The sequence below is a fragment of the Mixophyes fleayi genome, chromosome 4 (genome assembly GCF_038048845.1).
Source record: "Mixophyes fleayi isolate aMixFle1 chromosome 4, aMixFle1.hap1, whole genome shotgun sequence".
In the NCBI taxonomy this organism is placed as follows: Eukaryota; Metazoa; Chordata; class Amphibia; order Anura; family Limnodynastidae; genus Mixophyes; species Mixophyes fleayi.
Window position 1 is genome coordinate 156,103,383 of NC_134405.1, and position 26,556 is coordinate 156,129,938.

At 39.2% G+C, this 26,556-nt stretch overlaps 2 protein-coding genes across 6 annotated transcripts in view; one reads left to right on the forward strand and one right to left on the reverse strand.

The window, feature by feature from the left end:
- The first annotated feature begins 801 nt into the window (after positions 1-801).
- TMEM243 (transmembrane protein 243) lies at positions 802-13,281 on the forward strand. 2 transcript variants are annotated; one of them, XM_075208687.1, is made up of 5 exons: positions 802-929; positions 3,283-3,566; positions 9,124-9,174; positions 11,954-12,058; positions 12,715-13,281. In XM_075208687.1, exons 2-5 carry the CDS (start codon positions 3,462-3,464, stop codon positions 12,835-12,837), a joined length of 384 nt encoding a protein of 127 aa, XP_075064788.1. In that variant the 5' UTR covers positions 802-929; positions 3,283-3,461; the 3' UTR covers positions 12,838-13,281. The 2 variants fall into 2 exon arrangements, with proteins under 2 accessions (XP_075064788.1, XP_075064789.1); XM_075208688.1 differs by lacking the exon at positions 802-929 and adding an exon at positions 1,035-1,160.
- The window catches only part of DMTF1 (cyclin D binding myb like transcription factor 1), a 79,488-nt gene continuing 66,054 nt past the window's right edge, over positions 13,123-26,556 (reverse strand). For all 4 annotated transcript variants that reach the window (XM_075208685.1, XM_075208686.1, XM_075208684.1 and 1 more), the window contains 3 exons: positions 24,647-25,027; positions 19,431-19,572; positions 13,123-16,691 (listed from right to left, as the gene is read on the reverse strand). In XM_075208685.1, the coding sequence (XP_075064786.1) occupies positions 16,594-16,691; positions 19,431-19,572; positions 24,647-25,027 (621 nt within the window). In that variant the 3' untranslated portion in view covers positions 13,123-16,593. The remainder of the gene's footprint in view (positions 16,692-19,430; positions 19,573-24,646; positions 25,028-26,556) is intronic.

Below are 26,556 nucleotides of genomic sequence, written 5' to 3' on the forward strand. Positions count from 1 at the left end.
GGGCCCGCTGCCGCATCCTTAATTACATGCAGAGGTCTCTCCCCACACCAACTCTCACATCTCAGGAGCAGCTGCTGCCTAGAAATGGCGCTCACTTCCTCCCTTAATGCACTACGGGGGCCACTGACCCTAATAAATTTGTTTGGGCCCAGGGCTGGTGGGGCCTCACTCTGCTGTTGGGCCCCATACTACTGTACTTCTTGTACCCCCCTGATGGTGGCCCTGAGGAGAGTAGATGCTGAACGGTTTGGGACGAGGACGACAAAACATTCGTTGCTTTCTCTGCAATGAGTCCGTAAAGTACACAAGTACCATTTTTTCTACCAGTGTTTATAAACATTACAAAATGTGAAAAACTTTCTGTTATAGCTGGTAGCCCTGGGATTTTATTTATATTTAATTATGTTATATATACCAACTTTTCATTAAGCCACAAAACTAGGCAGGGGGGCATCTATCCCCCAGGCCGGTCCCATAGTGGGTTACCCTGGGCTGGGTCACCGGACAATCTGTATTTCTTTCCTTTAAAATACCCCAGTTAAAGTTTGCCATCCCTCCACTAAAACCAGGCATGGTCCCTTGCACTTACTGCAATGGAATAATAACCTGTAAAGACAGGCATACCAAGGAGTAAAGGTAAAACAAGATAGGTCGCACTTCCTTAGCCAATAGGATGACCACAGGGAAACATAAACAAACTCTCCTTGCTGCCTCACTCTAGCGGCTTGTGACGCCTCAGTGGGCGGGTCAATATGTTCAGCTGACAGGGACATCTCACCAATAGCAGACGAGAGGCGCAGGTGCACATGCGCAGACATAACCCTGTCACCGCTGCTCCTGAACGTTGTGCTGGTCACGGTTGTCCGGGTAACTATGTGCCGGGGCTGACTTACCGTGGCAGCACGCTGCTCGCTGTCGGGATGTTACAGGTGAGACTCCGTAGGGAGGCGGGAAGGCATGGTGCATGGGGGGAGGGGGCACTCACTGCGAGGTGTTAGCTCTAGGGGGAGACCTACGTGATGCTCTCCGTCACAAGGATCTCTGAGCTTTACCTACACATCTTACACCTGGGTCGCTTGGTTTCTTCCAACACAGGGGTCATGGGTCTGTGGCAGTGAAGGGGTTACATATAGGGTTGCTTTTTTGGCTATTAAGTTTGGGTGAGTGAACATTTAACAAGGGATTTGTTGTTGAATGCACATGTTTTTCTTGTGAAACCCCCTTTACCCCCAGACCTGCCTGTCATTTCCTCCCAAACACCACGCAGATTGACTTAGACTTAGAGATGTCCTTTAGTATAGCTATGGGAAAGCACCTTAGTCTCACTACGTGCATGTTGTACAATCCTCCCCACTTCACAGTACATAGTGCAACTTCCAATTTCTATTATGTTTGTTTTAGGACATTATTATGTTCTATGTGTAGCCTTAAAAAAAATTTCCCTCATAAAATGTAAAGTGAAACGTGAATTTATAGAAGAACATCTAGCTATGTTATATATATATATATATATATATATATATATTTACATTAAGTTATAGATTAATAGAAGTCTGAGTGAGGTATCATTTGAAAACATATAGACCATGATATTGCTGTCCACTACCATAAGCCAGACTTTCTCAGCAAAATTCAGATATGCTTTCAAAGCATCACACCACTGATTTACTATCATAGCATGATTATATCCAATGTTGCTCACTGTTAAATTGGTGTAACGTGGCAGCAGGATGATTACTGAATTAGGTGTAAATTAAAGGAGGAAACAAGTGGGCGAGGGAGATCCTTCACAGATTCAATGTTCTCATCACTAACAAATGAAACTGTCACTGTATCTATTTGCACAGAGGATGATGTAGCTGAAATCTGCTTGGTCTCAATTTTTTTTTACTGCATATAGATTGAAATGTTTTTTCTATTTTTTTTTTTTTATTAAAAAACACTGAACTGTCTCCCCAATGGTTGGACAGTCAAGTTCTTAACATTATGCAACATTACTAGCATAATCATATTGCCAATATTCCCCTCCCCACACATGCCAATATTAAATTGCCAAACTTGACCTTTTTTATTTGTTTTCCACACACCACAGTATAACACTCGGTAACATGTTTTGCAGACAGATTAATAATGCAGGGATCAAATCTGAGTCTGAAGTCCGATAATTCATCCCATAGTTATGATTAATTTTTGTCACAGACCAGCATAAGCAATTTCTTCTAGAGGTTAGTTACATGTAACTGTTGCATGTGATGCAAATGTATATTCTCATCAGACCTCACTTACAGTATGTTAAATAGAAACATGTAAATGAGCCCCAAATAAAAAAAAGCAAGTGCAAATAACGTTGCACCAGCTTTACACTTAAATGTTGTATTTTTCTTCCCTGCAGAATGGCGTCTCTCTGACAGCTGACTTATCTTTAGGGGGCATTATGATCTTGCTATGCCAGTGGCCTCACATGTTCCATAATTCTGTAGTTTTCATGCCTATTTCGTGTATTTCCCACATGGGTACTGCTACAGTTATGGAAATATGGGGAATGTCTAAATTGATTGAAAGGACTGGGTCTGTATAAAACAGCAAGTAGGAGGCATGTACTTTAGTGTTTTGCTCAGGTGCCTGTGGAGTATGAATAAGAAGCTAGCTGTAGATGGATATTACATAGTAGGGCTCAACAATCCCAGGAGGCTGGGAGCAAATGTGCCTAAAAATACTACTGGCATATAACTTTTGGGAGCCATTTTCATTGAGTTCAATGGATGCAGATCTTCCCTGGCTCATAAATTAGACTGACCAGACAATTTTGTCAACATCTTTATTATTGCATTTCTATCAAAACAATTATTTGACTAGAGCATATATTTGATATTATCAATACAGGTTTCAGTATGTTTGTTTAATGAAATAAGAGTCTGTAATTGATACAGAATGCAGTTTGCCTTATGAAGGTGCTGAATGAGGAGGGGAAAAGACAACTATAAAAGGAATTGTGCATTTCTGTAAGGATAGTGTAGCGCAGGACTATTTATCCACTGACCCAGGGTGTATGTGTGGATCTCTGGAGCTCTTTTTTTTTATCCTCTTAAATTTGCACATGTTGGTGAACTTTCTCTGCAGTTAATCCTTTAAGTTAAATTGTTAGAGGCACATGGGAGGGAGAGGTGTATGGTTTCATCATCTGACAAGAGAAGTTCCTCTGTCACCACACCTTCTGTAAAGGGCACTTATAGACTTCTCTTCAGTTTACAGTGTAACATTCAGTGTTCTTTGTTTCTCCAGACGACACATCACCATGAAGTAAACATTCCAGGGATTATTGTTAAACAAGTAGTGAAACATTGGTGTTTCCTCCGCAAGTGGGTGCACTCTATGAACAAGCCTCTTTCAGTACAATGTTCTGAAGGCGCCAGCTTCCCTGTCACCAGGTGTATGCTTTAATACACAGAAACACTAGGTTAATGACTGAAGAGCATTCTCCATTTATAATGGAGGACTATACCACCAGGACCTATGGAACCGGTGGCCTGGACAACAGACCTTTGTTTGGGGAGAACTCCGCAAGGGTAAGTACTTTGTGATACTCCACTTTCATTAGCAGTATTATTGAAGCACTTCAAGTACTTAGACCATAACAGATGTTGAATATTTGAAATGCTATAATGGCAGATGTGATGGGTGTTATGCTCGGACTTAACTTTTTGAATATTCATTCAACGGTTAAGCAAATTAAAGGACATGGTTCATATAAAAACAATTAAATACTTTTTTTTTTTTTATTGTTCATAGCCTGATATACACTTTAAAACTGTGCTACCATCTGTTTTCTTTTCACCCCTTTTAAATGGCTGGAGGACCAATAAAAGCATTAGTGTCTGTGAATGCAGCTCCTCATTTGTCCTCCTGTTCACACAATTCTCCAAAGCGCCACAAAACCTTTAGCTGGCTTTAGCTGGAACTGTAAAACTAATCATGGGGCAGCCATGTGCTCCACCGATGAAGTGGAGCTGGAGTCTTAAAAGGGTTTTAAACATGATGTAGAACAAACCACATTAAAAGTACAGCTCTCATGTGTTGGGCTTGCATCCTGCAGGACTTTTCAATTGCTCTTTTATGACACTGCAGTGATGTCCATAGAAAATCCACCAGTAGGGGGCAGTCTTAAAGCACTTGGGAGACTCGTATCAGGGTTCCTCTGCATATTAGATGCATGGAAATTGAATGTAATGGAAGTTGCTCTGATACACTGAATGTGTTTTTTTTTGTGCAGGCATAAGTGGAGTCATTAAAAATGAATACAATGTATACTGTTTGCTTCTGAGCTTTGATACTCATTTATATCTTGAGTAAAATACACATTTGCTTGCTCTGTACTAACTGGTTACACTCTTTAGATATTTGAATGCAGTTGACCTAAATATGTAAAAGTTAAGAGTAGAATCTTGAAAGTGTGTTTTTTGCCTAATTTGTTTTATTGAACCTTTTGAAATAAAAAATAAATATTTCAACTTTGCTACCATCTTTCAGTACAGAACCCTACAAAAAATAAAGCTTTTCCTGTCTAAATGACTGACGACTAGTCAATTTTTAATATTATAATAGAATAATTGTTATGAAACCTATACTTCTGTTTGTTCGCAAAGATTAGGCAAGTCTCTATTTAACAGCCCTTGTGTTATCTTCAGTTAAATAAACCTGCACATTTTGTCCTGTTTGTCTTACACTTTTCAAAATCTTTAATTGGTTATTTCTTTAGACAAGAGTGGGCAGTTGGGACATCTTGTAGGATTGTGTAGTGATCTTGAGATTCATAAGTAGTTCTCAGATCTCTTCAGTGGATACGTTTCACAGCACAAAACTAATGCTGAATATAGGATAATGGCATTTTCTTTTCTTTACTCTACATGACAATTAAAAACTGCTGGTCCTATTACTTTAGTGGACAAACATAAATATGCACTTATAATATAGAAATGCATGAAAACAGTGATATCTATCTTAAATATTATAGCTATATCTTTTTGTTATGGTTTAGAATGAAAGTGATATATATATATATATATTACACACAACATCAGTGCAGCCTCTATTATTGTGTGTTTATTTTTTCATATATCTCTTACAAAAACATCAGCAGAAGTTTGTTCTCTGGTATTGATGGCTTTTTGAGGTTGCAATTCACCTCTGTGAAACTAGAACAAAATTTCAGCTGTTCAGTGGAACATTCACATCTGGGGGTGGAATCTTACAAGTTTCCCTTGCAGAATTCCCCCTATTATTTTTGTTCCACTTGTACTTTTACTTCCCTTTTACAATACTCTAACCTCTCAGCACAATAAATTGACGCTGTCATTTTTCCAGTGCTATTTATAGACCATATACAACACGAAGGGGGGAGCAATAATGGAACATTTATTGCCAGAAATTCTGCTTATCTCTGTGCAGAATTCGCATTGAAATAAAGTTGGCACTTTAAAGAGAACACCCATTTATATTAATAAATCTTAATTCACTTGTAATAAGAGACTATACCTGGTTGTAATTGAGGGAGGAGATGTGTAAGCAGGTGCATTGTGTCCCCCTTCTCGCAGTGATTAATCAGGTTTTCTCCAACAAAAAAAATGCTTACATTGATTTTTCAACTTCTCTTGAGAGACCAAGTAAAGGCAATGTTTGCCTATAAATCTAGCTCTAAAGCTGTGTATTCGAGAGCAGAATAAAATAGGTGAAATAATTGGACTGTTTATACTGCACTACCACATGCTCTGTCACTCCTCTGCACCAGGCTGCCATGATGGGGATGAAGAGGGGAGACTTACTATGCAGAAATGCAGTTTGGACTCATGTATTCAGCCAGTCATGTTACAGCAGCTAAAAGGACTATTTCTCTCAGCTTTATGACCTGTTATCAGATCTCAGTAGGACAGTGCCTTAAAGATGTGGAAGGGGTAAGACTTTTTTTTTTAACAGAACTGTAGTGGAATGTCCGGTAAATGCTGAACACTGTATTTTACCTTAACTTGCTTGAAGTACGGGGACAGAGCACAGCAAAACGCATAATTTTGCTTCTGAGATACAAATGTCATTTCACTGCGGACCAAATTTACATGATTAGCTGCAAATTACGTTAGAGTCCCCAATTCCACCAACTTCACTAGGAAGGGGCAGGATGTGGGAGAATTCTGGACTCTCCTGAAAAAGATTAAATTGGCTTTTCATCTTTTAGGTTCATTTTGTGCATTAAATATATGCAGATAATCTAGTGCTACATAACTGTACATTGCAAATTGAAAAACTATACATATATTTCTGATATTTTGTTTTCATGTTGCTTCTGCTATAAAATAGAATTATTCGTGTTAAGATACAATAATATAACTACTGTTAGTACTGTGTGCGGCGCTGCGGATACCTTGTGGCGCCTAACAAATAAATGATAATAATAATATAACACTTACAATTTACTGGTAAGGAGAACAATTGAATGAGCTATACCATATTGACTTCTTGCCTATAAAGGAATCTGACCCAAAGTAAGTTTTGTATAACCTATTCTCCCTGATAACGGAACAAAGCAAGCTCACACTTGCGAACCGGTAATTGTCTTTACCTTGTATTTTGTTAATTTTTTCAATCTCAGCATCTTTTAAATAATGGATAGTAAATCAAACGAATATACTGTAATCAAATTTGAAATGGATAAGACTATTTTGATTTTATGTCACACGTGACTTACAAGGCCTTACATCAATGATGATTTTCAGGGGGTTCATGACAAATCACACCAGTTTACATTATTTTCAAAGTCCCATTTTAGAGGCAACTCTATAATGCTGCATTACCACCTAGGAATGTATCTCTAGCCTCCTCTCCATTCACACTCCTGCCCGTTCCCTGCGCTCGGCCAACGATCAATGCCTCTCCTCAACTCTTATCACCTCTTCCCACTCCAGAATCCAAGACTTTTCCCGCGCTGCCCCTCTTCAATGGAATGAACTCCCTCGTTCCATCCGTCTCTCTCCTACTCTGTGCTCCTTCAAACGTGCGCTGAAAACCCACCTCTTCCTCAAGGCCTACCAACCATCCACATAACCCCGCCACCCGCTCTCAACTCGCTCTCCCCCCTACCTTTCTGGCTCCCCCTGTGCCTGTTCTGTTCTCCCTCCCTTAGGATGTAAGCTCACTTGAGCAGGGCTCTCTTCCCTCATGTCTCCCTACCTGTTCTTCTGCTCCGTTTTTTGCATAAACCTGCCTGGAGTTTCTGAAGTATTTGATATTTTGTTTATTGTTTTGTACTGCTTCACCCTATATAGTCGACTGTTTTGTACTGTGTACGGCGCCGCGGAAACCTTGTGGCGCCTAACAAATAAAGGATAATAATAATATTTCCCTAAAATGGCCAATGCACCTAGCTGGAACCTCAGGGCCGCTGCCTGTTCTATAATACAGACTGACCTTTTGTTAATCAACATTAAATGCAAAAACAGCTGCGTGGAGCAGCCCAGGTAGAAATGCAGCTTTAAGTGACCCTGTATGTTTTATATCTGTAATTTATCTGCCACATTTCTTTGATTTCTTGTTTTGTGATGGCTGATTTGAAAAAGAAAACCAGTGGGCATGACCAGCATGCATGGGGGCGTGGCTATACTATTAGACAGTGCTTGGCTGCTTTCCAACTCTTCCTATCCACATAATATACATAGGCAATGCTGCGTGGACTACTGTTAGGTGCACGCAGCTCTCCCTTTTCAAGCAGAGCCGTGTGAAGCGGGGGCAGGGTCCAGCCACCTCAATTATACAGTGCCCCAGGCTTGGAGGGGGGTTTCCAGGCATTCGGAAACCCCCCCTCGGTTTGCCTATGATGAATGTGGCATGTGCGAATTTTTTAACATCCTATACTTAGTAACACCTTGTATCAGTCTTTCTATTCTTGCTGTTGGATTTGTTTTGCAAAGTTCTTCTATCTAAATATTAGGTCAGGTGCCCAATCTCGTTTCTCAAAAGCTACCAATAGTTTATATTTTCAGGATTTCTTTAATCGTGTATCCGAGTTAATTTATTTGACTGAGTCATTAATTATCCAACCTGTTTCTACAAAGAGGAATCCTGAAAACATGACCTGTTGGTAGCTCTTGAGGACTGGGATAGAGCACCTCTGTATTAGGTCATCTTGCATAAACTACATGTCTTTCCAACAGATGTTCTGGGTACTGTAATGATTACTACAAACTTTTAATCATTTGTTCCTCTAAGTCAGAGGTGTCCAAACTTAGTCCTCAAGAGCAACCAACAATTCATGTTTTCAGGATTTCTTTACTAATGCACAGGTGAGTTAATTTATTTGGCTGGGTCAGTAATTATCCCACCTGTTTCTACAGACAGAAGTCCTGAAAACATGACCTGCTGGGAGCTCTTGAGGACTGAGTTTGGACACCTCTGCTCTAAGTATTCATAGTTGATATGTGGTTGTTTTTCAGTCTGCAGCATTTTGTCCCAAAGAGATGTTTTGCATACTCCAAAAGTTTGTGATGAGGATGTAAGAAAAGTTTCCTTCTGACAACCCTTCTATGCAGATCATATCTATGTAAACAATGTTGTACTGTGGACCACTACGGTTAAACCTTTCTGCAAGACATTTGCGTTGCCTATTTGACCAGTTTGTATTTATGAACAATTCTGTCCGAGATTTTTCTGTATCTTACTTGACTTTAGCAATTCCGTTTATCTACCATTTCTTAATTATATTCCTGAAAGTTGAAATTCCAAGCTGGAAGCACTTAAATATTTTGTACCCATGTCCCCCTGTATTGCAACAGTGAATTATATTTATTTTTAAGTCCACAGTAAGGCGCCCATTCTTGTTCAGAATAGGTTTAACACTCTGAGGGATTAGAAGGGTCCCTAAATGACTTAATTTAACACAGAATAAGTTGATCAAATTTTGAGGCCTTAATTAATCAATACGATGGGTGCACAATCTTTTGTAGCTACCACCACATTCAGTGTTTTATTACTTATCTGATAAAAATCACATGCTTGCACATTTACTGAATTTAAGTCTGTACTTTGCAGAGGTTGTTCTAAATTATTTTCACACTACCCATTTTTACTGTCTCCTTACAGGATAGAATCATCAACGTCATTGTTGGTGTGTTAACGTCCCTGCTGGTCCTGGTAAGTATATAGGGTCCTTTTTATCATGTTATTAGTTACCCACATCCAGTAATGTAATTCTGGTGTTTTGTAAAGCAAAAAATTCTGACTGTAAGCTATAGCGTGCAGACTGCTCTCGTCTTGTGTTTCAGTGTATGTTCCTAAAAGATAAAATGAAAGCAATTTGCTCTGACTGTAAACAAATTATCGAATAGGAGTATGAACTCTTCTTAAACCTCGCCCTAATTCTTCCTCCTGGTTTCTGTTGGCCACTTGTAAATTCCAATGCGTCAAGAGCTTTTCAGGTTAAAGTTGTAACAAGCCTGTGCAATACATTCAATCAATATCCAGAGATTACTGGCATTTGTCTGCCAGTATAGCTTGGGTTGTATAAGTACCAGGTAATTTTTTATATATTGTTATGACCTAGCATAGTATAGAGAAAGTGTCTTAACTTTGTCTTGCTTATAACTATGGTTTTATTTTCAGAGATTTGTAAGATCAATGGGTATTTCTGAGAAAAACACTAGATGGACTATATAGACTTCTGAAACATGCCAATATCAATATGTTTGCACTTTAATCCGTTTAAGGCCACAACTTCATGGAAATTAGCCATTGATTGTGTGTGGGAGGATAAACAAAACTCATTAAACATTTATTAATTTGCAGTCATTTGTATTTTCCTTTGTAACAGTAATTGACAATTTTCCGTTCTGCATGCTTCCATAAGGCATCTCTTAGAGTAGGGGAGCAAACAACACGTCGGGTGCTAAATTACATAAATAAGTGTTTCAAAAGCAATGCCTGGTCAAACTACAGGTCTCTCGAATGGGTTCTGGAGCCCGTAATGAAAAAAATCATAAAAATATACAAAAGAGAGCGCTAAGCTTAAGACTCAAGTACAAATATTTTAATAAAACTTCAAATAACATATGAAGCTAAAATACATTATTGGTGGAGACCGATTAATCAAATAACATAAGCATATACCAGATCATATATAGCTTGGATAATGAAGTAAAAATAGTTACCACTTCTGTCAGACTTATGGTAAAAAAAAGTTTCATACCATAAGTCTGACAGAAGTGGTAACTATTGGAATTTAATCTGTGTTGCTGATTAACTATTTTCTGATTACCCGTTTTTACTTGACTATCCGGGCTATATATATTAACTGGTATATGCTTATATTTGATTAATCAGTCCTTCCTTTGTTCTTGTCTTACTCTGCTTTGTCAGCCCATATCTAACTCGCCCACTCCTGGCCCCCGTTGCTGCCTTCACCTCGACGCTAATTGCCCTTACCCTCTTCTTGCCCCTTCTCTCATTCCCAGTCCCCCCTCTCTCACCATGCCGCCCCGCTCCTTTCCTATACCCATCCTCTCCCCTAGCCCCTTTCTCTCGCCCAACTATCACTGCCCCACCCCTCACCCTCCACCTCGCTCCATCAACCCTGATCTCATCTGCATCTCCCCTCTTCCCTCCCTCCCTTTCTCTTGTGCCCTCTGGAACTCCAGGTCCATCTGCAACAAACTTTCCTCCATCCATGACCTCTTCATCTCCAACTCTCTTAATCTTCTTGCCATCACTGAAACCTGGCTTACTTCTTCTGATACCGTTTCACCCGCCGCTCTCTCCTACGGGGGCCTCTCCTTCACCCACTCCACCAGACCAGATGAGCGTCCAGGAGGCGGAGTGGGCCTCCTCCTATCCCCTAACTGCACTTTTCTTGTCATTCCTACTTTACCTTCCCTCTCCTTCTCCTCCTTTGAAGTACACTCCATCCGTCTCTTCTCCCCAATCCCACTCCAGAATCCAAGACTTTTCCAGTGCAGCCCCCCTTCTCTGGAATGACCTCCCTCGTTCCATCCGTCTCTCTCCTACTCTGTGCTCCTTCAAACGTGCACTCAAAACTCACCTCTTCCTCAAAGCCTACCAACCATCTACTTAACCCCCATCTCCTCACTTTGCTCATCCTTCCTTCTCTCCTCTTGTCTCAACTGGCTCCTCTTGTGCCTGGTCTGTTTACCCTCCCTTAGGATGTAAGCTCGTATGAGCAGGGCCCCCTCCCCTCCTGTCTCCATACCTGTTCTTCCGCTCCATCTTTACTGCATATGACTAGCCGGAGTTTCTGAAGTATTGGTACTTTTTGTTCATTGTTCTGTATGGTTTCACCCTGTATAGTCTACTGTTAGTACTGTGTGCGGCGCTGCGGATACCTTGTGGCGCCTAACAAATAAATGATGATGATAATAATAATAATCGGTCTCCACCAATATTGTATTTTAGCTTCATATGTTGTTTGAATCTTTTTTTTAAATATTTGTACTTGGGTCTTAGCTTAGCGCTCTCTTTTGTATATTTTTATGAATTGTTTTAGAGTAGGGAGTTGGATAATATTTCAGAGGGCAGCACATTGGCTAGAATTGCTGTCTCAGCTCTGGGGTCATGGGTTCAATCCCAACAAGGGTACTATCTGTCCAAAACATACTGGTAGGTTAATTGGCTTCTGACTAAATGGATCCTACTGTGTGTGTATTTGGAATGAAAGCTCTAATGGGGCAGGGGCTGATGTGCATGATTACATGTCCTCTGTACAGTGCTGTGTAATATGATCGGCACTGTATAGCCTAAATAATCATAAGTGTTTTCCCCCCAGGCACCCTTGCCACAAGATTCTTTTACACTGCTTCCTTGGTAGTCGTGGCCATTTTGCACGTACAAGATTGATTGAATATTTTGTATGCAAATTTTAGATTTCTAAATTCTAGTAATTTTTTATTTTACTGACACACAGGTAACATTTATCAGTGCTTTCGTCTTTCCTCAACCACCTCCAAAACCAGTGAATGTTTTCTTTGCTGTCTGCATTTTCTTGTGCTCAATTACCGGTCTCGTACTGGTAAGTATAAAACCTTAAAATGGTATCTATTGAGAATGGTTACAGGTTCTACACTTAAGGCTAGTGTGCATATGGGACTGTGTGCCTCTGAGCATTTTACATGCAGCAGCCAAAGAGTGGATAACATCAGTGCTAATGGTGCCAGGAGATCAGCATATAAACTGTCTATGGTCAGAGTAAGGGTTCGTAGTAAGGGTGTAAAGCGTACTTTGTTCTGTCTTAATTCTATTTATCTCAGTACCTTCATTAACACATCTCAAAGCTTCCTTGTAACAGAGTACTATGTTAATGCATACTCCAACAGAATTGTTGTATTTTTACAGGCATTGTTGACATAGACCGCATCCACAACTGCCTAGGTTCTCTCTATTGTTTACAATGGAGCTATGCATCAGTGTTCTGCAAAATATGTAACTTATTCTGGAAATATTGCAGAACCACTAAATGTAATCTACAAATTGCCTTATAGCAAAGAGCTGCTAATAACTTCAGTTCTGTATGAATGTTATTTGCTATAACAAGTGGAGTGATCACCGCTTTCTCCTGACAAACTACAGCTTTCTAATTGAAGTATAGATCACCTATGTTTTGCAGTAGTCTGCGTTGCTTAAATTGATAAATGGTATATTAACCTGAAATTGTATATTTTCTTACAGATATTTTGGTACCGGCAAGGGGACCTGGAGCCCAAGTTCAGGAATCTGATCTATTATATTTTATTTTCTATTGTCATGTTATGTATATGTGCCAACCTATACTTTCATGATGTGGGGAAATGAAGCATGGGGACAAGACAACAAACTGCATTGAGAAGCACAATCTAATGCCATGCCACAGGAAGAAGACACGTTGTGGAACAAACACAGAAGTTGTATTTTGTTATTCATTTTAGGAAGGGGAGAGCAACTGCCATAAGACTTTATTTTTCTTTTAAACCATTGTTGCACTTAAAGACCTGGTGAGAGTCACTGACTGGCACTTCTTTCTCTTTATGTATGATGATTTGTCTTTTTTTTTTTTTTTTCAGAGTAGCCCTGGCCAATTCAAAATGAACAGAGTGCACAATTTGTTAAATATTCTTTATTTTCTTTAAATATAATACAGTTTTCTTTTTTACTATGCAACAGATGCCAGTAAGTACTATACTTCACATGACCAAAATTGTAATATTAGGCTGTAAAACACATTTTGAATATGTCAGTTTAAATAAATAAAATAATTTACATGCCTGTTTTATCACTTTTATTTAAAAAGATTAACATTGTTGTGGACAAGGAAGGCATATAGGACATGAATTGTTCTAAAGTAAAATCTTCCTAAAATGCTTCAGGAAACAAAAACTGCAGCTGGTCAGAGTGATCTAGCAGTGAAATAGAGAGTAACATTTTTGTGAAGAACACTAGCAATGAACTGTCCTCTTTTTCCCTTCAGAAATCTGAATGGCCAAGAGGTCCGTGCATTCACAGTGCACAACTGACAGTAGCTTGGTCAAAACACTAACTTACAATATACATCCAAGATCCCCTTTTAAGTAATTGTACTTACAAATACAAGAAAATCCTCCAGCCACCAAAAGCTTTCATGACAGAATTTGGAATCTGGGTTTAAAAGCCATAACTCCATAAAACCTAGCAAGAATCTTGCTATTATCCTAATCTCCAGCTCCCAAAATGCAAATATTTAGAAAAGGGTTTTGTTGACAATTGGCTTCAGCCTATACTAGCTATTTAATATTTGGAAAAAATATCCTGACCTACAATTTTCAAACAAGCTGGTAAAATGTCACTTTAAAGGCTACATGAATTACACATTAAGTCCTACATCTGTGTTGGAGGATATTAAAATACTTGGTTTGTAAGGATAAATGGGATTTACTACATTGTAGTATGTGAAAAGAGCAGGTGCTAGAAATTGTCAATTAACCAGTGTGCAAAGTTGACATAGTCCATGTAATGTGCGTTAGCGAATGCTCTAAATGTAAATTTGAAAATACTGTGTGTTTAGAACACTATTTTATATGTACAGTATTTTCAAAATAGTTAATATTTATCTACACTACAGAGCTTAACCAAGGTAACCTGTCAAAGTGACCTTCAACTGAAAATGTGTTGTAAATGTCCCTTTTTGTGAGTAAACCAAGAAGCTAGTCCTTTCTCTGAGAGGGCTGTAAATTATTTCTAATAACAGATCAAGAAATTCTTACAGTAGTATTATACATAGCTACATACATGACAAAGCCCTTTGACAATTTTATTATCCCTCGCCGCGGGCTATGACCAAATGTGCAGGCTGTATTTGGCACCTCTTTCATATTTGTTCTTCCATTTATGGGTGGTGTCAGACAGACACTTTAATCTCTAGCACTTTTGCAGCTAGAAAACTGCTACCTTCCACTAAATGTCTTCCATGTTGACACATGTGAATGGGAAACCCTTTGTATTTCATGTGGGAGTGATTATGGTCTGAAAACGTTGCATGCAGCATCTTCAGAGCTTAATTGTACCAGGGTGACAGAAATGGTATTCACTGTTCACTTCAATATGTTAGCATGGATGTTGTTGAGCAGAACAAACAGTATTTATTTTCTTGCTGGAAAAGCGGTATAGTTCAAATGGCCCATTAGGAGAAATTGCAAAGTCCTTACTACAGCAAGCCGCCATACATGTTACTGTGGCATAAAATATGGTAAACGGGGTAATAAACTAACACTATTTTGTTTAGTGTTTAGTTGAATTGTAGTCTAAAAGTGACAAATACCACTTTAAATTCCTTTTATATTAATTAAAAGATAACAACATATGGGGAAAATGGTAGGTTCTAATTCCCAATACAATCTGGCAGGAAAAGCACACTGGCCCTTCCAGAGGAAGTAGTATGAATGTGATAACTCTAGGGGGTAGATTTAGCAAAGCTTCTAAAAAGGAAAAGTGGAGGTGTTTCCCATAGCAACTAAGCAGATTCTAACTAGTACATTCTAGAAAATAGCTAGAATCTGTTGCTATGGGTAACACCTCCACTTTTCCTTTTTAGCTTTAATAAATCTACTCCTTAGTGATATTACATAGATCCTGTATGTGGATTGTATTGTTGTACAGAGTATTAACACATGACTATGCAGATTGCACAGACCAATAAATAGAACATAAAGAATAGGGTTAGTGAGATGAAGAGTTGTTTGGGGCTAATTTTAAGGGTTGGTCTGAAAACTAGTGGTAATCTGGGTTGAAGATACATGATAACAATTTTTAATGTGTGACTGGTGTCAATGGTGTGATGCAAGGTCAAACTCTTAATATTTGAGTTGTGCTAACCTGTACTAATTAATAAAAGCTATTTGGACTTTGTGCATGGTGATTGTTTTTCTCTGGAGCTTTAAATGTTTTTGGGAGTATGCTTTTAACACCTGAGGAAAATGTTGGTGTGCGTGTTTTCTTCAAGAGAGGGGTAAATAAATGATCAACTAACCTTGTCTATAACTACCACCCTGTGTGCCAAATGCTACTGTAATTATTCTCGATTTGCAGCATTATTAAATCTGCCTACATCTTACAGGTTTGGTTAGTGTGGAATGACTGTCATTGATCTGATCATCAGTGGCTGCTAGAAAACCCCTCATTAGAAAATCCTTTTAGGATGAATGGCTGTTAATGGCCAAGAAAAAACAGGAAACCAACTTTATCTAAAAGCTATAAAATATAGGCCTAGCTATAATACTTAACTCCATAAATAGCATAAAAAATATGTAGCACCAGTTAAGAAAAACTTGGCCTATTTTATGGCCCCCAATTAAAATACACAGTGACCATGGCTTTCCATTATAAACTACATATGTTCAGTCCACCGAACGTTGTGTATTATACTCAAAATAAATGACAAGCTGTAGACTTTGTTGACAATTGTCCCATTGTTTTAAAAATCACATACTTTAACTGGGATACCCCCTACCATATGCTCTTGCTGGATTCTTTTTTTTAAAGTGGCTGTTTTTGTTTTGGTTTTTTTACAATAATCAGCCACTGTACAATGTCTCATTAGTCCCAGAACTAAAAATAAATATTCTTATTAAGCACAATTCCTTTTAACAATAGTCTATTTAAGTTTGACAACAAGACTGATTTTCCATGAATGTTAGGTAGGGCTTGAGATATAGAGAAACTTGAATTCCATGTATACAAATTATATGCACACAAAGAACTGCTTTTTAAGTCTTGCTATGCTCACTCTAGAGAAGTGAATTCTGCTGATGAAGGGGGTAACCCCCCCTTTTCCCAAACATATTACCTTTCTCTGCAATCTGTAGTTCCAGAACTGAACGTGAGGACATATTTCATTATGAAGCAGTACAGGCGAATGAAGCCAGAAAAGCAAGACTGTCAGAACATAATCTAGTGATAAGCTAGTGCATATTTTGCAGTAGTAGAATAACTGGTTTGGTGCTAGAACATACTGTAACAACTAGAATATATTGGAATAAGGGGTGGAATGAGTGCAGCAAGTCTAAACATAAGGCTAGGAATGCATATTTAGTGACCATTTTATAAATCCTCAACGTCTTTTAAGTCATCAGAGTCTGGTCCGTCTATCGATGAGTCAATATGGTGGGATCTATCCCTGTGGTGCTGCAAAATGGGATCTAGAAAAATAAATACATACATCAGGCTCTGTTTTCACCATAGCTAGATAGAAATATATATATAAAATCTCTTTCATCCCAATAAACAAAACAATGAGGATGCCATACTTGGAACTGCCACCATGCTAGAGTTGCAGAGTCATACTGATATACAGAGTCAACGACAGGGAGCTTCCATTCAAACAAAACTTATGGATTTGGAAGAAAGAATTTATATTAATATCTACACAACTAAATAAGAAGGGGTCATATTTCACCGATGAAGTCCAATAATCACCAAGGCAAATAGCAAAAAACATTTCTATATACTGTATGTATAAAACAGTTGAGGTCTTCGTTTAAAGGGGTTGTATACCCTCATTCCTGTGAATACCAAACCCTGCATTTAATAGGGATCAGTGCCAGTACCAATGCTACACCATTCGCTCTGCGGCACTAGATGCCCCTTTCCCAATTTAAACATTCTGCTGGCAATTCTATTCAAAAGTATAGAGAAAGGAGGTGTATGACACCTTGTATCTCTTCAGGGAGAAGGTGGCTGATGGACTTATGTATTTGTCAGACTCTATGTGTCATCATTAGACTGCTCAATGCTAGGCAGAAAGTGGTGGTAGATAAAACACTTGGGGCTCGCTCCGGCAAGCTATGCAAGCATTTTCCTAACAGACATCACTCATCTACTGGTCACATGGACAACAGGATATTGGGCTTGTGCTGTTTTGCAGTTTCCCACTGCTGCCATGTGACCAGCAGACATGCATGTACAGTATACGAGTAAATGATCCCCACGCGCAGTATGTTGGGAACGCTTTCCCCATGTTTTAGTTAATACAGAGCACAACAACAGAAAATGCTCTCAGAGCAACTGAACGAACCCTAAATCAGTCCTTCATTAATAACCCAGTGTGTAACAGGAAACACTGATGTATTACTAGGTACAACAAGCATGATTAAAACAGTCTTTAGAAAGAACCAACATCTATAATATAAGTTCCTTTATATTAAAAAGTGTATTAGTAACATTCACAAGAATACATGTTAAAGATTCAGGAAGTTATTGGAACTGAATATGAGGAAGATGTAGCAGTAGTTGTGGATGGAGGGGAGGCAGTTGATACCCTGCTACCAAACACAGCAGGCTATATGGCAGTAACGCTATTGATGGACCATGTAATAAGCTTCTTATCCTTATTCTGCAATTCATTTATCAGGCATTGAAAAGTATGGGTCAGATTCTTCCCATCTGCAGCAGCAGGATGAGAATTAGCGTAGTGACAAAAAGGGTAATTTATCAATCTTCAAAGCTGCTTCATTACATGCATCACATTTGTGTTTGAAGGTGTTTATTACCAGAGGTCTAGTGCATCCTAGAAATATAATTGAAGGTGTAAATTGTGTCCCATGATAAGTGTATTATCATCATCTCTGGAGGCCTTTTGCTGGGAGAAAAAGGCTGTGTGCTAACCCTCCTTGTAATGACTTAATAGCGTGCTAGTGTAAAAAGGAGCGAGTCAGCCAGTGACACTGATCTTCATCTCTCACAGCTCCACATCTCTATGCTGGCTCTCAATATCCTCCGGAGTCCAATTCACACTGCCCATTCTCACCTCCAAAGCCCTCACCAACTACACCCAACCCAGCCTCAATTATACATCTCAAAATAGACTCCCTCACGCCTTCTTAGATCTGCCTCCTCTGTGATAACCACCTCACTGTAACTAATTAACTAGTTTAAATCATGTGAACATTTCTCCTGTGAAATAAGAAAACTCGTTAAAGATGTATACACCAGTCTTTTTTTCCGAGTGCCATACAGATCCATGCAAGTATTTATGGAGGATAGACAAATATTATTTCTCATTATTCTATATGATGGGCTGATTTATACTAAAAAATGGTGCGTCTTATAGTCTGGTGTGTCCGATTGTCTAACAAAGTACAGTATATATTTGGGAATGAGACTAGTAGCTTTTATATAAAGGCAATTTATATTTTAGGTTTAGTGGAAACAAAGTACAAGACAATAAATGAAATACAACTACTGAAGTTTGTATGTACAAAATTCCAAGAGGGAATGCAATCAAATCATTTAAACCGTGCACAGTCCATAAAAATAAAAATAAATCCAAGGATGTTCAATGTATATGAACAAACCAGCACAGGCTTAGAAAAAAATATCAAAATATTTAATGAAGTATAAAATATGTTACAAAGTAATGTCCACTCTGTAACGTATTTTACTTTACTCTGTAACGTATTGTGAAAACAAAATATTTTATTAATAATGTATATAACGTAACATAACGTATGTATGTCTGTCACGTATTTTATACTTCATTAAATGTTTTGATATTTTTTTCTAAGCCTGTGCTGGTCTGTTCATATTAACTGAACATCCATGAAGTTTGTATGTAGGCATTTCTATACAATAACCACTAAATGTAGATCAAGTTTCAAGTAACCTAATCAATTTCAGAATTCCATGTTTATTGTAAAACACTTAAATTATTTTAGCTTCTTCAACATCAAGAGTAAAAACTCTTCAAAAAGTTAAAAGGAAAAATACACTGCATAAATATAAATGACATGGATTTCAATGTTTGATTTTGTTAGTTGTGTCTAATAGTTTAGAAATGGGAGGCAGTCTTGATAGCTGCAGCTATAATATCCCATTTTATGGACGGTTCCAAAAAGGTTTTCTGAATCAGTGAAAGCCTACTGAACATTCACTCCTGCTACCTGCAAATGTTGTAAGAGGAAGCACAGACTCTCCATCAATATCATCAGTCTGTATGTAACCATGGCATGATGGGACAATAAGCACTGTTCCTTCAACTGCAGGCTGGTCAACTTGTTCTTCCAGAGCAGAGGGTCCGAGATCCTACATCCAATGAAAGGTATGTGGATTATTTAACATTTAACTATGAAGGGTAACAGCAAACCATGATGCAAACATTCTAGTCACCATTGTGTAGTGGGTTAAAAATCAAATCTAACATGTTAAAAATTACAAATTACATATCACACTTCAACTGTTTATACCATTCATTGTAGTAAAGGCAGCCAATCCATGTTTAAATCCATTCAATGATTCTGCCATTACTACTTTCCTGTGCAGTAAATTGCACAGGATCACTATCCTTACAGGGAGAACTCACACTGTGTTTGTAGTGAAAACATCTTTCCTTCAGTAGCAGTGGATACTCCCCAGTCACCTGTCCAGTTCTGTGTGTAAAACGCATGTCAGACAATGGATTATATTTGTACACATTAATTAGGTCAACCCTTAAAGTGTTTTTCTTTTGCCCATACAGTTGGGGGACACTGCTCACCTTGGGGTATAGAGGGTGCTTTGGGAGTAATGGCATTAAAAACTTGTCTAGCCTGCTCCCCTCCAGGAGGGAGCCCTCAGTTTTTTATTTAATAGTGCCTAACGAGTAAGGCACATTTTTAGTTTAGTCTTAATTTTTATTTAAAATACGTTTATTTTTAGCCTCATCATTGCGGCGTTCATATTGTGAATGCCACGGCTGTACTCAGGGAGTACAGCGCTTTAGTGCCGTCCTCCCTGAGGTAGTGTGGGCTCCCGGTATAAGGGTTACCTGACACTATAATAGTGTCCAGGAATCCAGCACTGTCCAGGGCAGTATGAGTTCAGGCCGCGGCTGTAGCACCAGTCTCCCCTTGCGCAGCGGAGACGGTGCTGCCGGTAGTCTAAGCCCGCACCTGTTCCAGGGACACTGCTGAAGACACAGTTGGCGTTAGGACATGCAGATAGCAGGGACAAGTTTACTGGTAGGTAACAGCTGTTATCGCAGCTCCTAACAGTTTTACTGTACACAGGCACCATTTTGTGAAGCTGGCTAAGGGTAAGGAGGAGCTTCATTGTATGTGTATTCCTCACTGTTTCCCAGGCTTTTCTAACTTTTGGTTAAAGCTGTGGAAAAATGGGCCCTCACATTGTGTGATGGGCTCCAATCTGGTATGGCCAGGTCCAAATTATCCCCACTAGCTTTTCACATTAAGGATGCTGCTGATTTCCTGGAGGATGTGGTTTTGGATGCAGGTCAGAGTTTACCCAGATTTTGCGCCTTTCGTTTTGTTGGGAAAACAAGGGGTGCCTCATCGAGGCGATCAGTCTTCTGCCCCGCGGAGGAAAGCTTGGGAATTGGACAATTGTGACCACAGACGCCAGCCTTTTAGGCTGGGGGCAGTGACCTTGGATTTGAGATTGCAGGGTCTCTGGACTCGAGAGGAGGCATGATTGCCCATCGAGTTAAAGGCAGTTTACAATGCTCTCGTCCAGGCGCAGCTCAGGCTGCAGAACAGACCTATTCAGATCCAATCAGTCAATGCCATGCCGATGGCATACATCAATCACTAGGGGGGAACAAAGAGCGCCTTGGCTATGAAAGAAATTGCCAAGATCATAACTTGGGTGGCACAGCAGGTCCCTGTCATTTATTTCAGCAATCTTCATACCAGGGGTGAACAATTGAGAAGCCATACACCCGGGGGTATGCACCTACATCCGGAAGTGTTCGCCCAGATTGTTCAGAGGTGGGGTCAGCCAGAGATCAACATGATAACCTTGTGGTTTAGCCGAGAGGCCAACAGGTATTCTGCCAGAACGAGGGACACTCAGGTGTTTTTGGTGGATGAAATGACGGTGCCCTGGAGATTCAGTCTAGTGTATCTATTTTCTCCAATTCCAATTTTGCCTCGGAGTTTGAAAAAGATCAGATTTGAAAGGGGTGCAGTAATTCTTTTGGCCCCAGACTAGCCGAGAAGATCTTGGTACGCAGGTCTTCTCACCCATAAGCATTTCTCCTCCTTGGCGTCTTCCTCTCAGGTAAGATCTTCCAAGCCAGGGTCCATTTTTCCATCAGGACCTAATACGGCTACCTTTGATGGTTTGGCCGTTGAGTCCTTGATTCTTAGATAGAGGGTCTGTTGGAAAGGGTTATCCAGGTGATCATTAAAGTTAAAAATCCACATCTTCTAGTTATTAGCATTGTATATGGAAAGCAGAAATTGGTTGGTCTGAGACGAAATGAGTAGCGACTGAGTCCTTCCGGTTGCCTAGGGTGCTATAATTCCTGCAGGAAGGTTTGGACAAAGGTTCAGGTTTCAGCTCTGTCTATTTATTTCCAAAGGAGGCTGGCCCTGATGCCAGATGTTCAGACATTTCTCCAGGGGGTTCTTCATGTTCAACCACCTTTTGTTTCTCTGGTGGCTCCATGGGACCTCAACTTGGTGTTAACGACTTTATAGAAGTCGCCGTTCGAACCACTGGATTCCATATCTTGAAACTTCTTACATGAAACCTTTCGTTCTTATTGGCTATTTTCTCAGCCAGGCATCTGTTTTTCCATTCTCCTTTTCTAATTTTCAATAACGACAGGGCTGTTTTGCGTACCAGGCTATCTTTTCAGCCAAAAGTGGTTTTGAGATTTCATATTAATCAGGATATTGTTATTCCTGCATTGTTTCAGGATTCTCCATCCAGTAGTCAGAGTTTGGTTATACCTCTGGATGTGGTTAGAGCTTTGTGGATCTATGTGCACCGTACAGCTTTCGTTAGGAAGACTGATGCCCTCATAGTTTTGTATGATGCTCATAACTGTGTCTGGCCAGCTACTAGACAAACAATAGCTAGATGGATTATGGCAACTATTCATCAGGCTTATCTGTCGGGTAGGTTTTCCGGTTACTGTTAGGGCCTCTTGGGCGGCGCGGCATTGGGCCTCAGTTGAGCAGTTGTGTAGAGCGGCTACCTGGTCTTCTGTTCATATGTTTACCAGAATTTACTGCTTCCACGTCTTTGCATCCAAAGACGCAGGTTTTGCACGAAAAGTGTTGCGTGTAGCTCAGTTTGAGCATACACACCCCTAGGGGCAGCTTTGGAATGTCCCCAACGTGAGCAGTATCCCCCAACTGTATGTGCAAGAGAAAACAAGATTTTTGTACTTACCGTAAAATATCTCTCTTAACACAGTTGGGGGGCACTGCGCTCCCACCCATATGTTATTCTGACAGTTCAGTTGAGTGTTCTGTTGGTTGTGTTTCGCCCTCTCTTGCGGCTTTGTTAGTTAAATAAACTGAGAGTTTCGTGCTGGAGAGGGAATAGAGGGGAGGGGAGCAGGCTAGACAAATTTTTAGTGCCATTACTCCCACAGCGCCCTCTATACCCCAAGGTGAGCAGTGTCCCCTAACTGTGTTAAGAGAACGAGATTTTAGTCTTGCTTATACAAAGGGGCACAAAAAGAGATTCCCTATTCAAGATCAGGTTGAACAAGTTATTTATATCTTCCATTTGCTTCTCTTGTGTGTATATATATATATATATATATATATAAATATATATATATATATATATATATATATATATATATCTCTATCTATCCGATGGGCATGGGCAGGGACTGATGTGAATGAGTTCTCTGCACAGCACTGCAGAATCAGTGGCGCTATGTAAAAAAATGGTGATGATGATATCTGGTTTTATGAATCCCAGGATTATATAAGTTGTTGTACTAGCTGCCTGACACTGGATGCTGCTACTCAGCTTATTACTTACTAGTAACCCAAGTCATTTTCCATCTCAGAATGCCCTAATTGTATCCCATTTAATATATGGGTGGCAAAATTATTACCACATCAAAAATGTATTTTTACATGTTTCTACACTGAACCTCATCTCATCATTTGGTCCAAATCCTTATGTGGTGAATGTATGTCCTCTTTATTAATTTACAAAGCCTATTGTCATCTGCAAATATGCTTCTATGGTGGCATCTAAACTTTTAATTGCAACATAAACTTGACAATGCTCACATACACATACATGACAAATCACACATAACAGATATTGGAAATCTGGTGAACATAAGAAGTCTCAATACATATTTTTAGAGTACATCGACATCTTACTCTAAATTAGGTAAAGTATGCTACAAGGAGACAGCAAGCAATAGCAAACTATATGATGGAAAAGTACAGCAAGAAATGAAAATTAACATGATTTGGTTTTAGTTTCATGTAAATATTCCTCCCCTATGGATATGTTATACAGATTGAAGCAGCACCTTGGAGACCTTGATCAGACAGGAAACTATCAGCAGCAGCTTTTGGGCTACACGGCAGAATACTTTCAATAGAACGTCTATAGATCCAAAAAGATGTGGAGGAGGATGTTATAGACAAATTACTTATAATTTTAGTTCAAGGACAAATTCAAATTGCATTTCTCCATTCTGTATATTTCACACCAGATATATTGTTTAGTATGGGGTATTTAAATACTAAACGTTACCGACAAAGGCTCAGGAAAGGTGGTACATATTTGCATATGTTTAGTTTTGAAGCATTTTTTGTTTTATGCTAAAAAAAAAAAACAAACATACTACTAATTGCAATCAATCTAAGCTTAAAACTAGGAGAGTGTGAATGAAAATGATTAAATACTAGGGGCTATGCAGATAAGATGTCTGGACCACAGGTAGACAATATACAAGCTTAAACTCCACTATATATCTTCTAGTGTGTCTGGGATATTGAAAGGCAATCACTGATACAGGCAGATAAATTTTTTTATGGTCGATGGGCAATAGTATCAGTATTGGTAGGTGTTTGTATTTCTTTGAAAGGATATAGCTATGAGTACCTGTCATTCCCCTCCTCCCTCAGCTTTTTATATTTATATTTCTTCCCTCCCTTACACAAGTTGTAAGTTCTTTTTTTCCAAAATGTATTGGTTTTTTTCTTCAAAAGCAATAAAGTCACTTTAAAAAAAACAAAACTACTTCCCTGTAGGTAGTCATACGTTTAAAATCCAGGTTATGTGTGTCCATTAATCACTCAAGATCTCAGAAAGAACAAGTAAAAACAGATTCCTAACTCAGTGCACCTAATGCCTCAGGGACAACATTTAAATAGTTATTGGCAAAACTTACTTCTTTCACATAGTTTTCCGCCAAATCAATGTGACGATCATCTGACTTTATGTTTGCACCTGAGATGTCCTCGTCATTTGCTGCAGGATGCTGCTGCAGTTTCATGTTATTCCTGACCCTCATCTTTAAGGATTGCTCATTGCAATATAAAGAGTCATGGCTGACATTTATGTCAGTGTGCTGGACCTCTGGGGACAGGGAATCAGTTTCCAGAGAACTCTGACCATTTTGTAGATCATTTTGCTGCAAGTCCGAATCACTGGAAAGCTCAGTCTGAGCAAGGGGTGCAGAGATTTCATCAGAAGCGAGTGTTCGAATAATAATGCCAGGTGTATGACAGTGGACTGTGACATTGTCACTTGTGTTGAGGAGGTGCTCAGGCTGTGAACAGATGCAGGAAAAGAAAGGTGATAATCTAGAGTGCACAATTCAGCCCTGTATGCTAGCAGAAACACTGAATGGGAAAGCTAGCTAAATGATTACAATTGTTTATATACATAGAGCCATAATGTAAATGGTAAATTCAAGTCCATTGAATTTATTGAATTTGAAAATATCCAGCTACATATTTGCACATGACTATTAATTGAATGTTTTCAAACAACAGGTCTCTTCTGTATTTTTCTAGAGAATTGAGCAACTAAAAAAATAATATAAACAAAAATACTATAAAGATAACTACCCAGTATTATACAGTTAGAAAAAAACCAATAGCAAGTTGTATTATATCAAGGTGTACAACAATATAAACACTGGGTTTATTAACTACAAACCATCACACACACTTGCACTTGCCACCTAAGATACCCAATATCGCTAATGGTCCAATGGGATACATACTCTCAAATATGTCAATAGATTTAATAATTTTACCCTTGTTACTTTTCATTTATATTTATTTTCCTCTGTTGGGTTTATTGATTTATTAGTAGCTCTTCGTTTTCTGTCTGCATCATTATATGACATTGTTAATATGATTGTGTATCCTATTTTCTTATTATTTAACACTGCATTACCACATAAAGTGATACAAATTTTCATTCACCACTTTAAAATGACTGCAGAAAAAGAGGATTTATATACTTACGTTAAATCCGTTTCTCTGATTCCGTCTGGGGGACACTGCTTACTATGGGGTTGTGGAGGGGAGCACGGGAGTTGGCACCTAGCTAGTTAATCTTTAGCACTGCTGACAGATCTACAATCTACAATCCCCCCGCCTCTTCCTCCTCAGTTAATTAAAAAGCCCCAAGGAGATAGGTCAATCAACCAAGAGCATACAGAGGAAAGGCAGAAGGGAGGGATCGCAGTGTCCCCCAGACGGAATCAGAGAAACAAATTTAACGTAAGTATATAAATCCTCTTTTCTCTTTCATCCAGTCTGGGGGACACTGCTTACCATGGGGACGTTCTAAAGCAGCCCCCTAAGGGTGGGACAAACAGGGAATCTGTTCGTCTAATTTGAGATGTTATTTTGACACAAAAAAACGGAGAGCCCTAACCACATCTAACTTTTCCATAGACTGCAGATTAGACTGAGAAGTAGATGAAAAAACCGGAACTACAATTTCCTGGTTCAAATGGAAGGAAGACACCACTTTTGGAACAAAAGAGGGAAGCGTTCTCAAAACCGCTCTGTCCTCATGAAAAACCAAATATGGTTCCCGGCAAGACAGAATATGTAATACACCCTGAAGAAAAGTCTTGATATCTGGCAAATCCGCTAATTTTAGGTGAAAAAAGACTGAAAGTGCCGATACCTGAACTTTTAGGGAACCTGAACGAAGCCCTGCTTCCAGCCCATCCTGAAGAAAAGCCAATAAGCTAGGGACACGAAAGGAAGACGTGTGACATGTCCTATTTTCGCACCATCTGATATAAGCTTGCCAAATCCGGTGGTAGATGCGAGC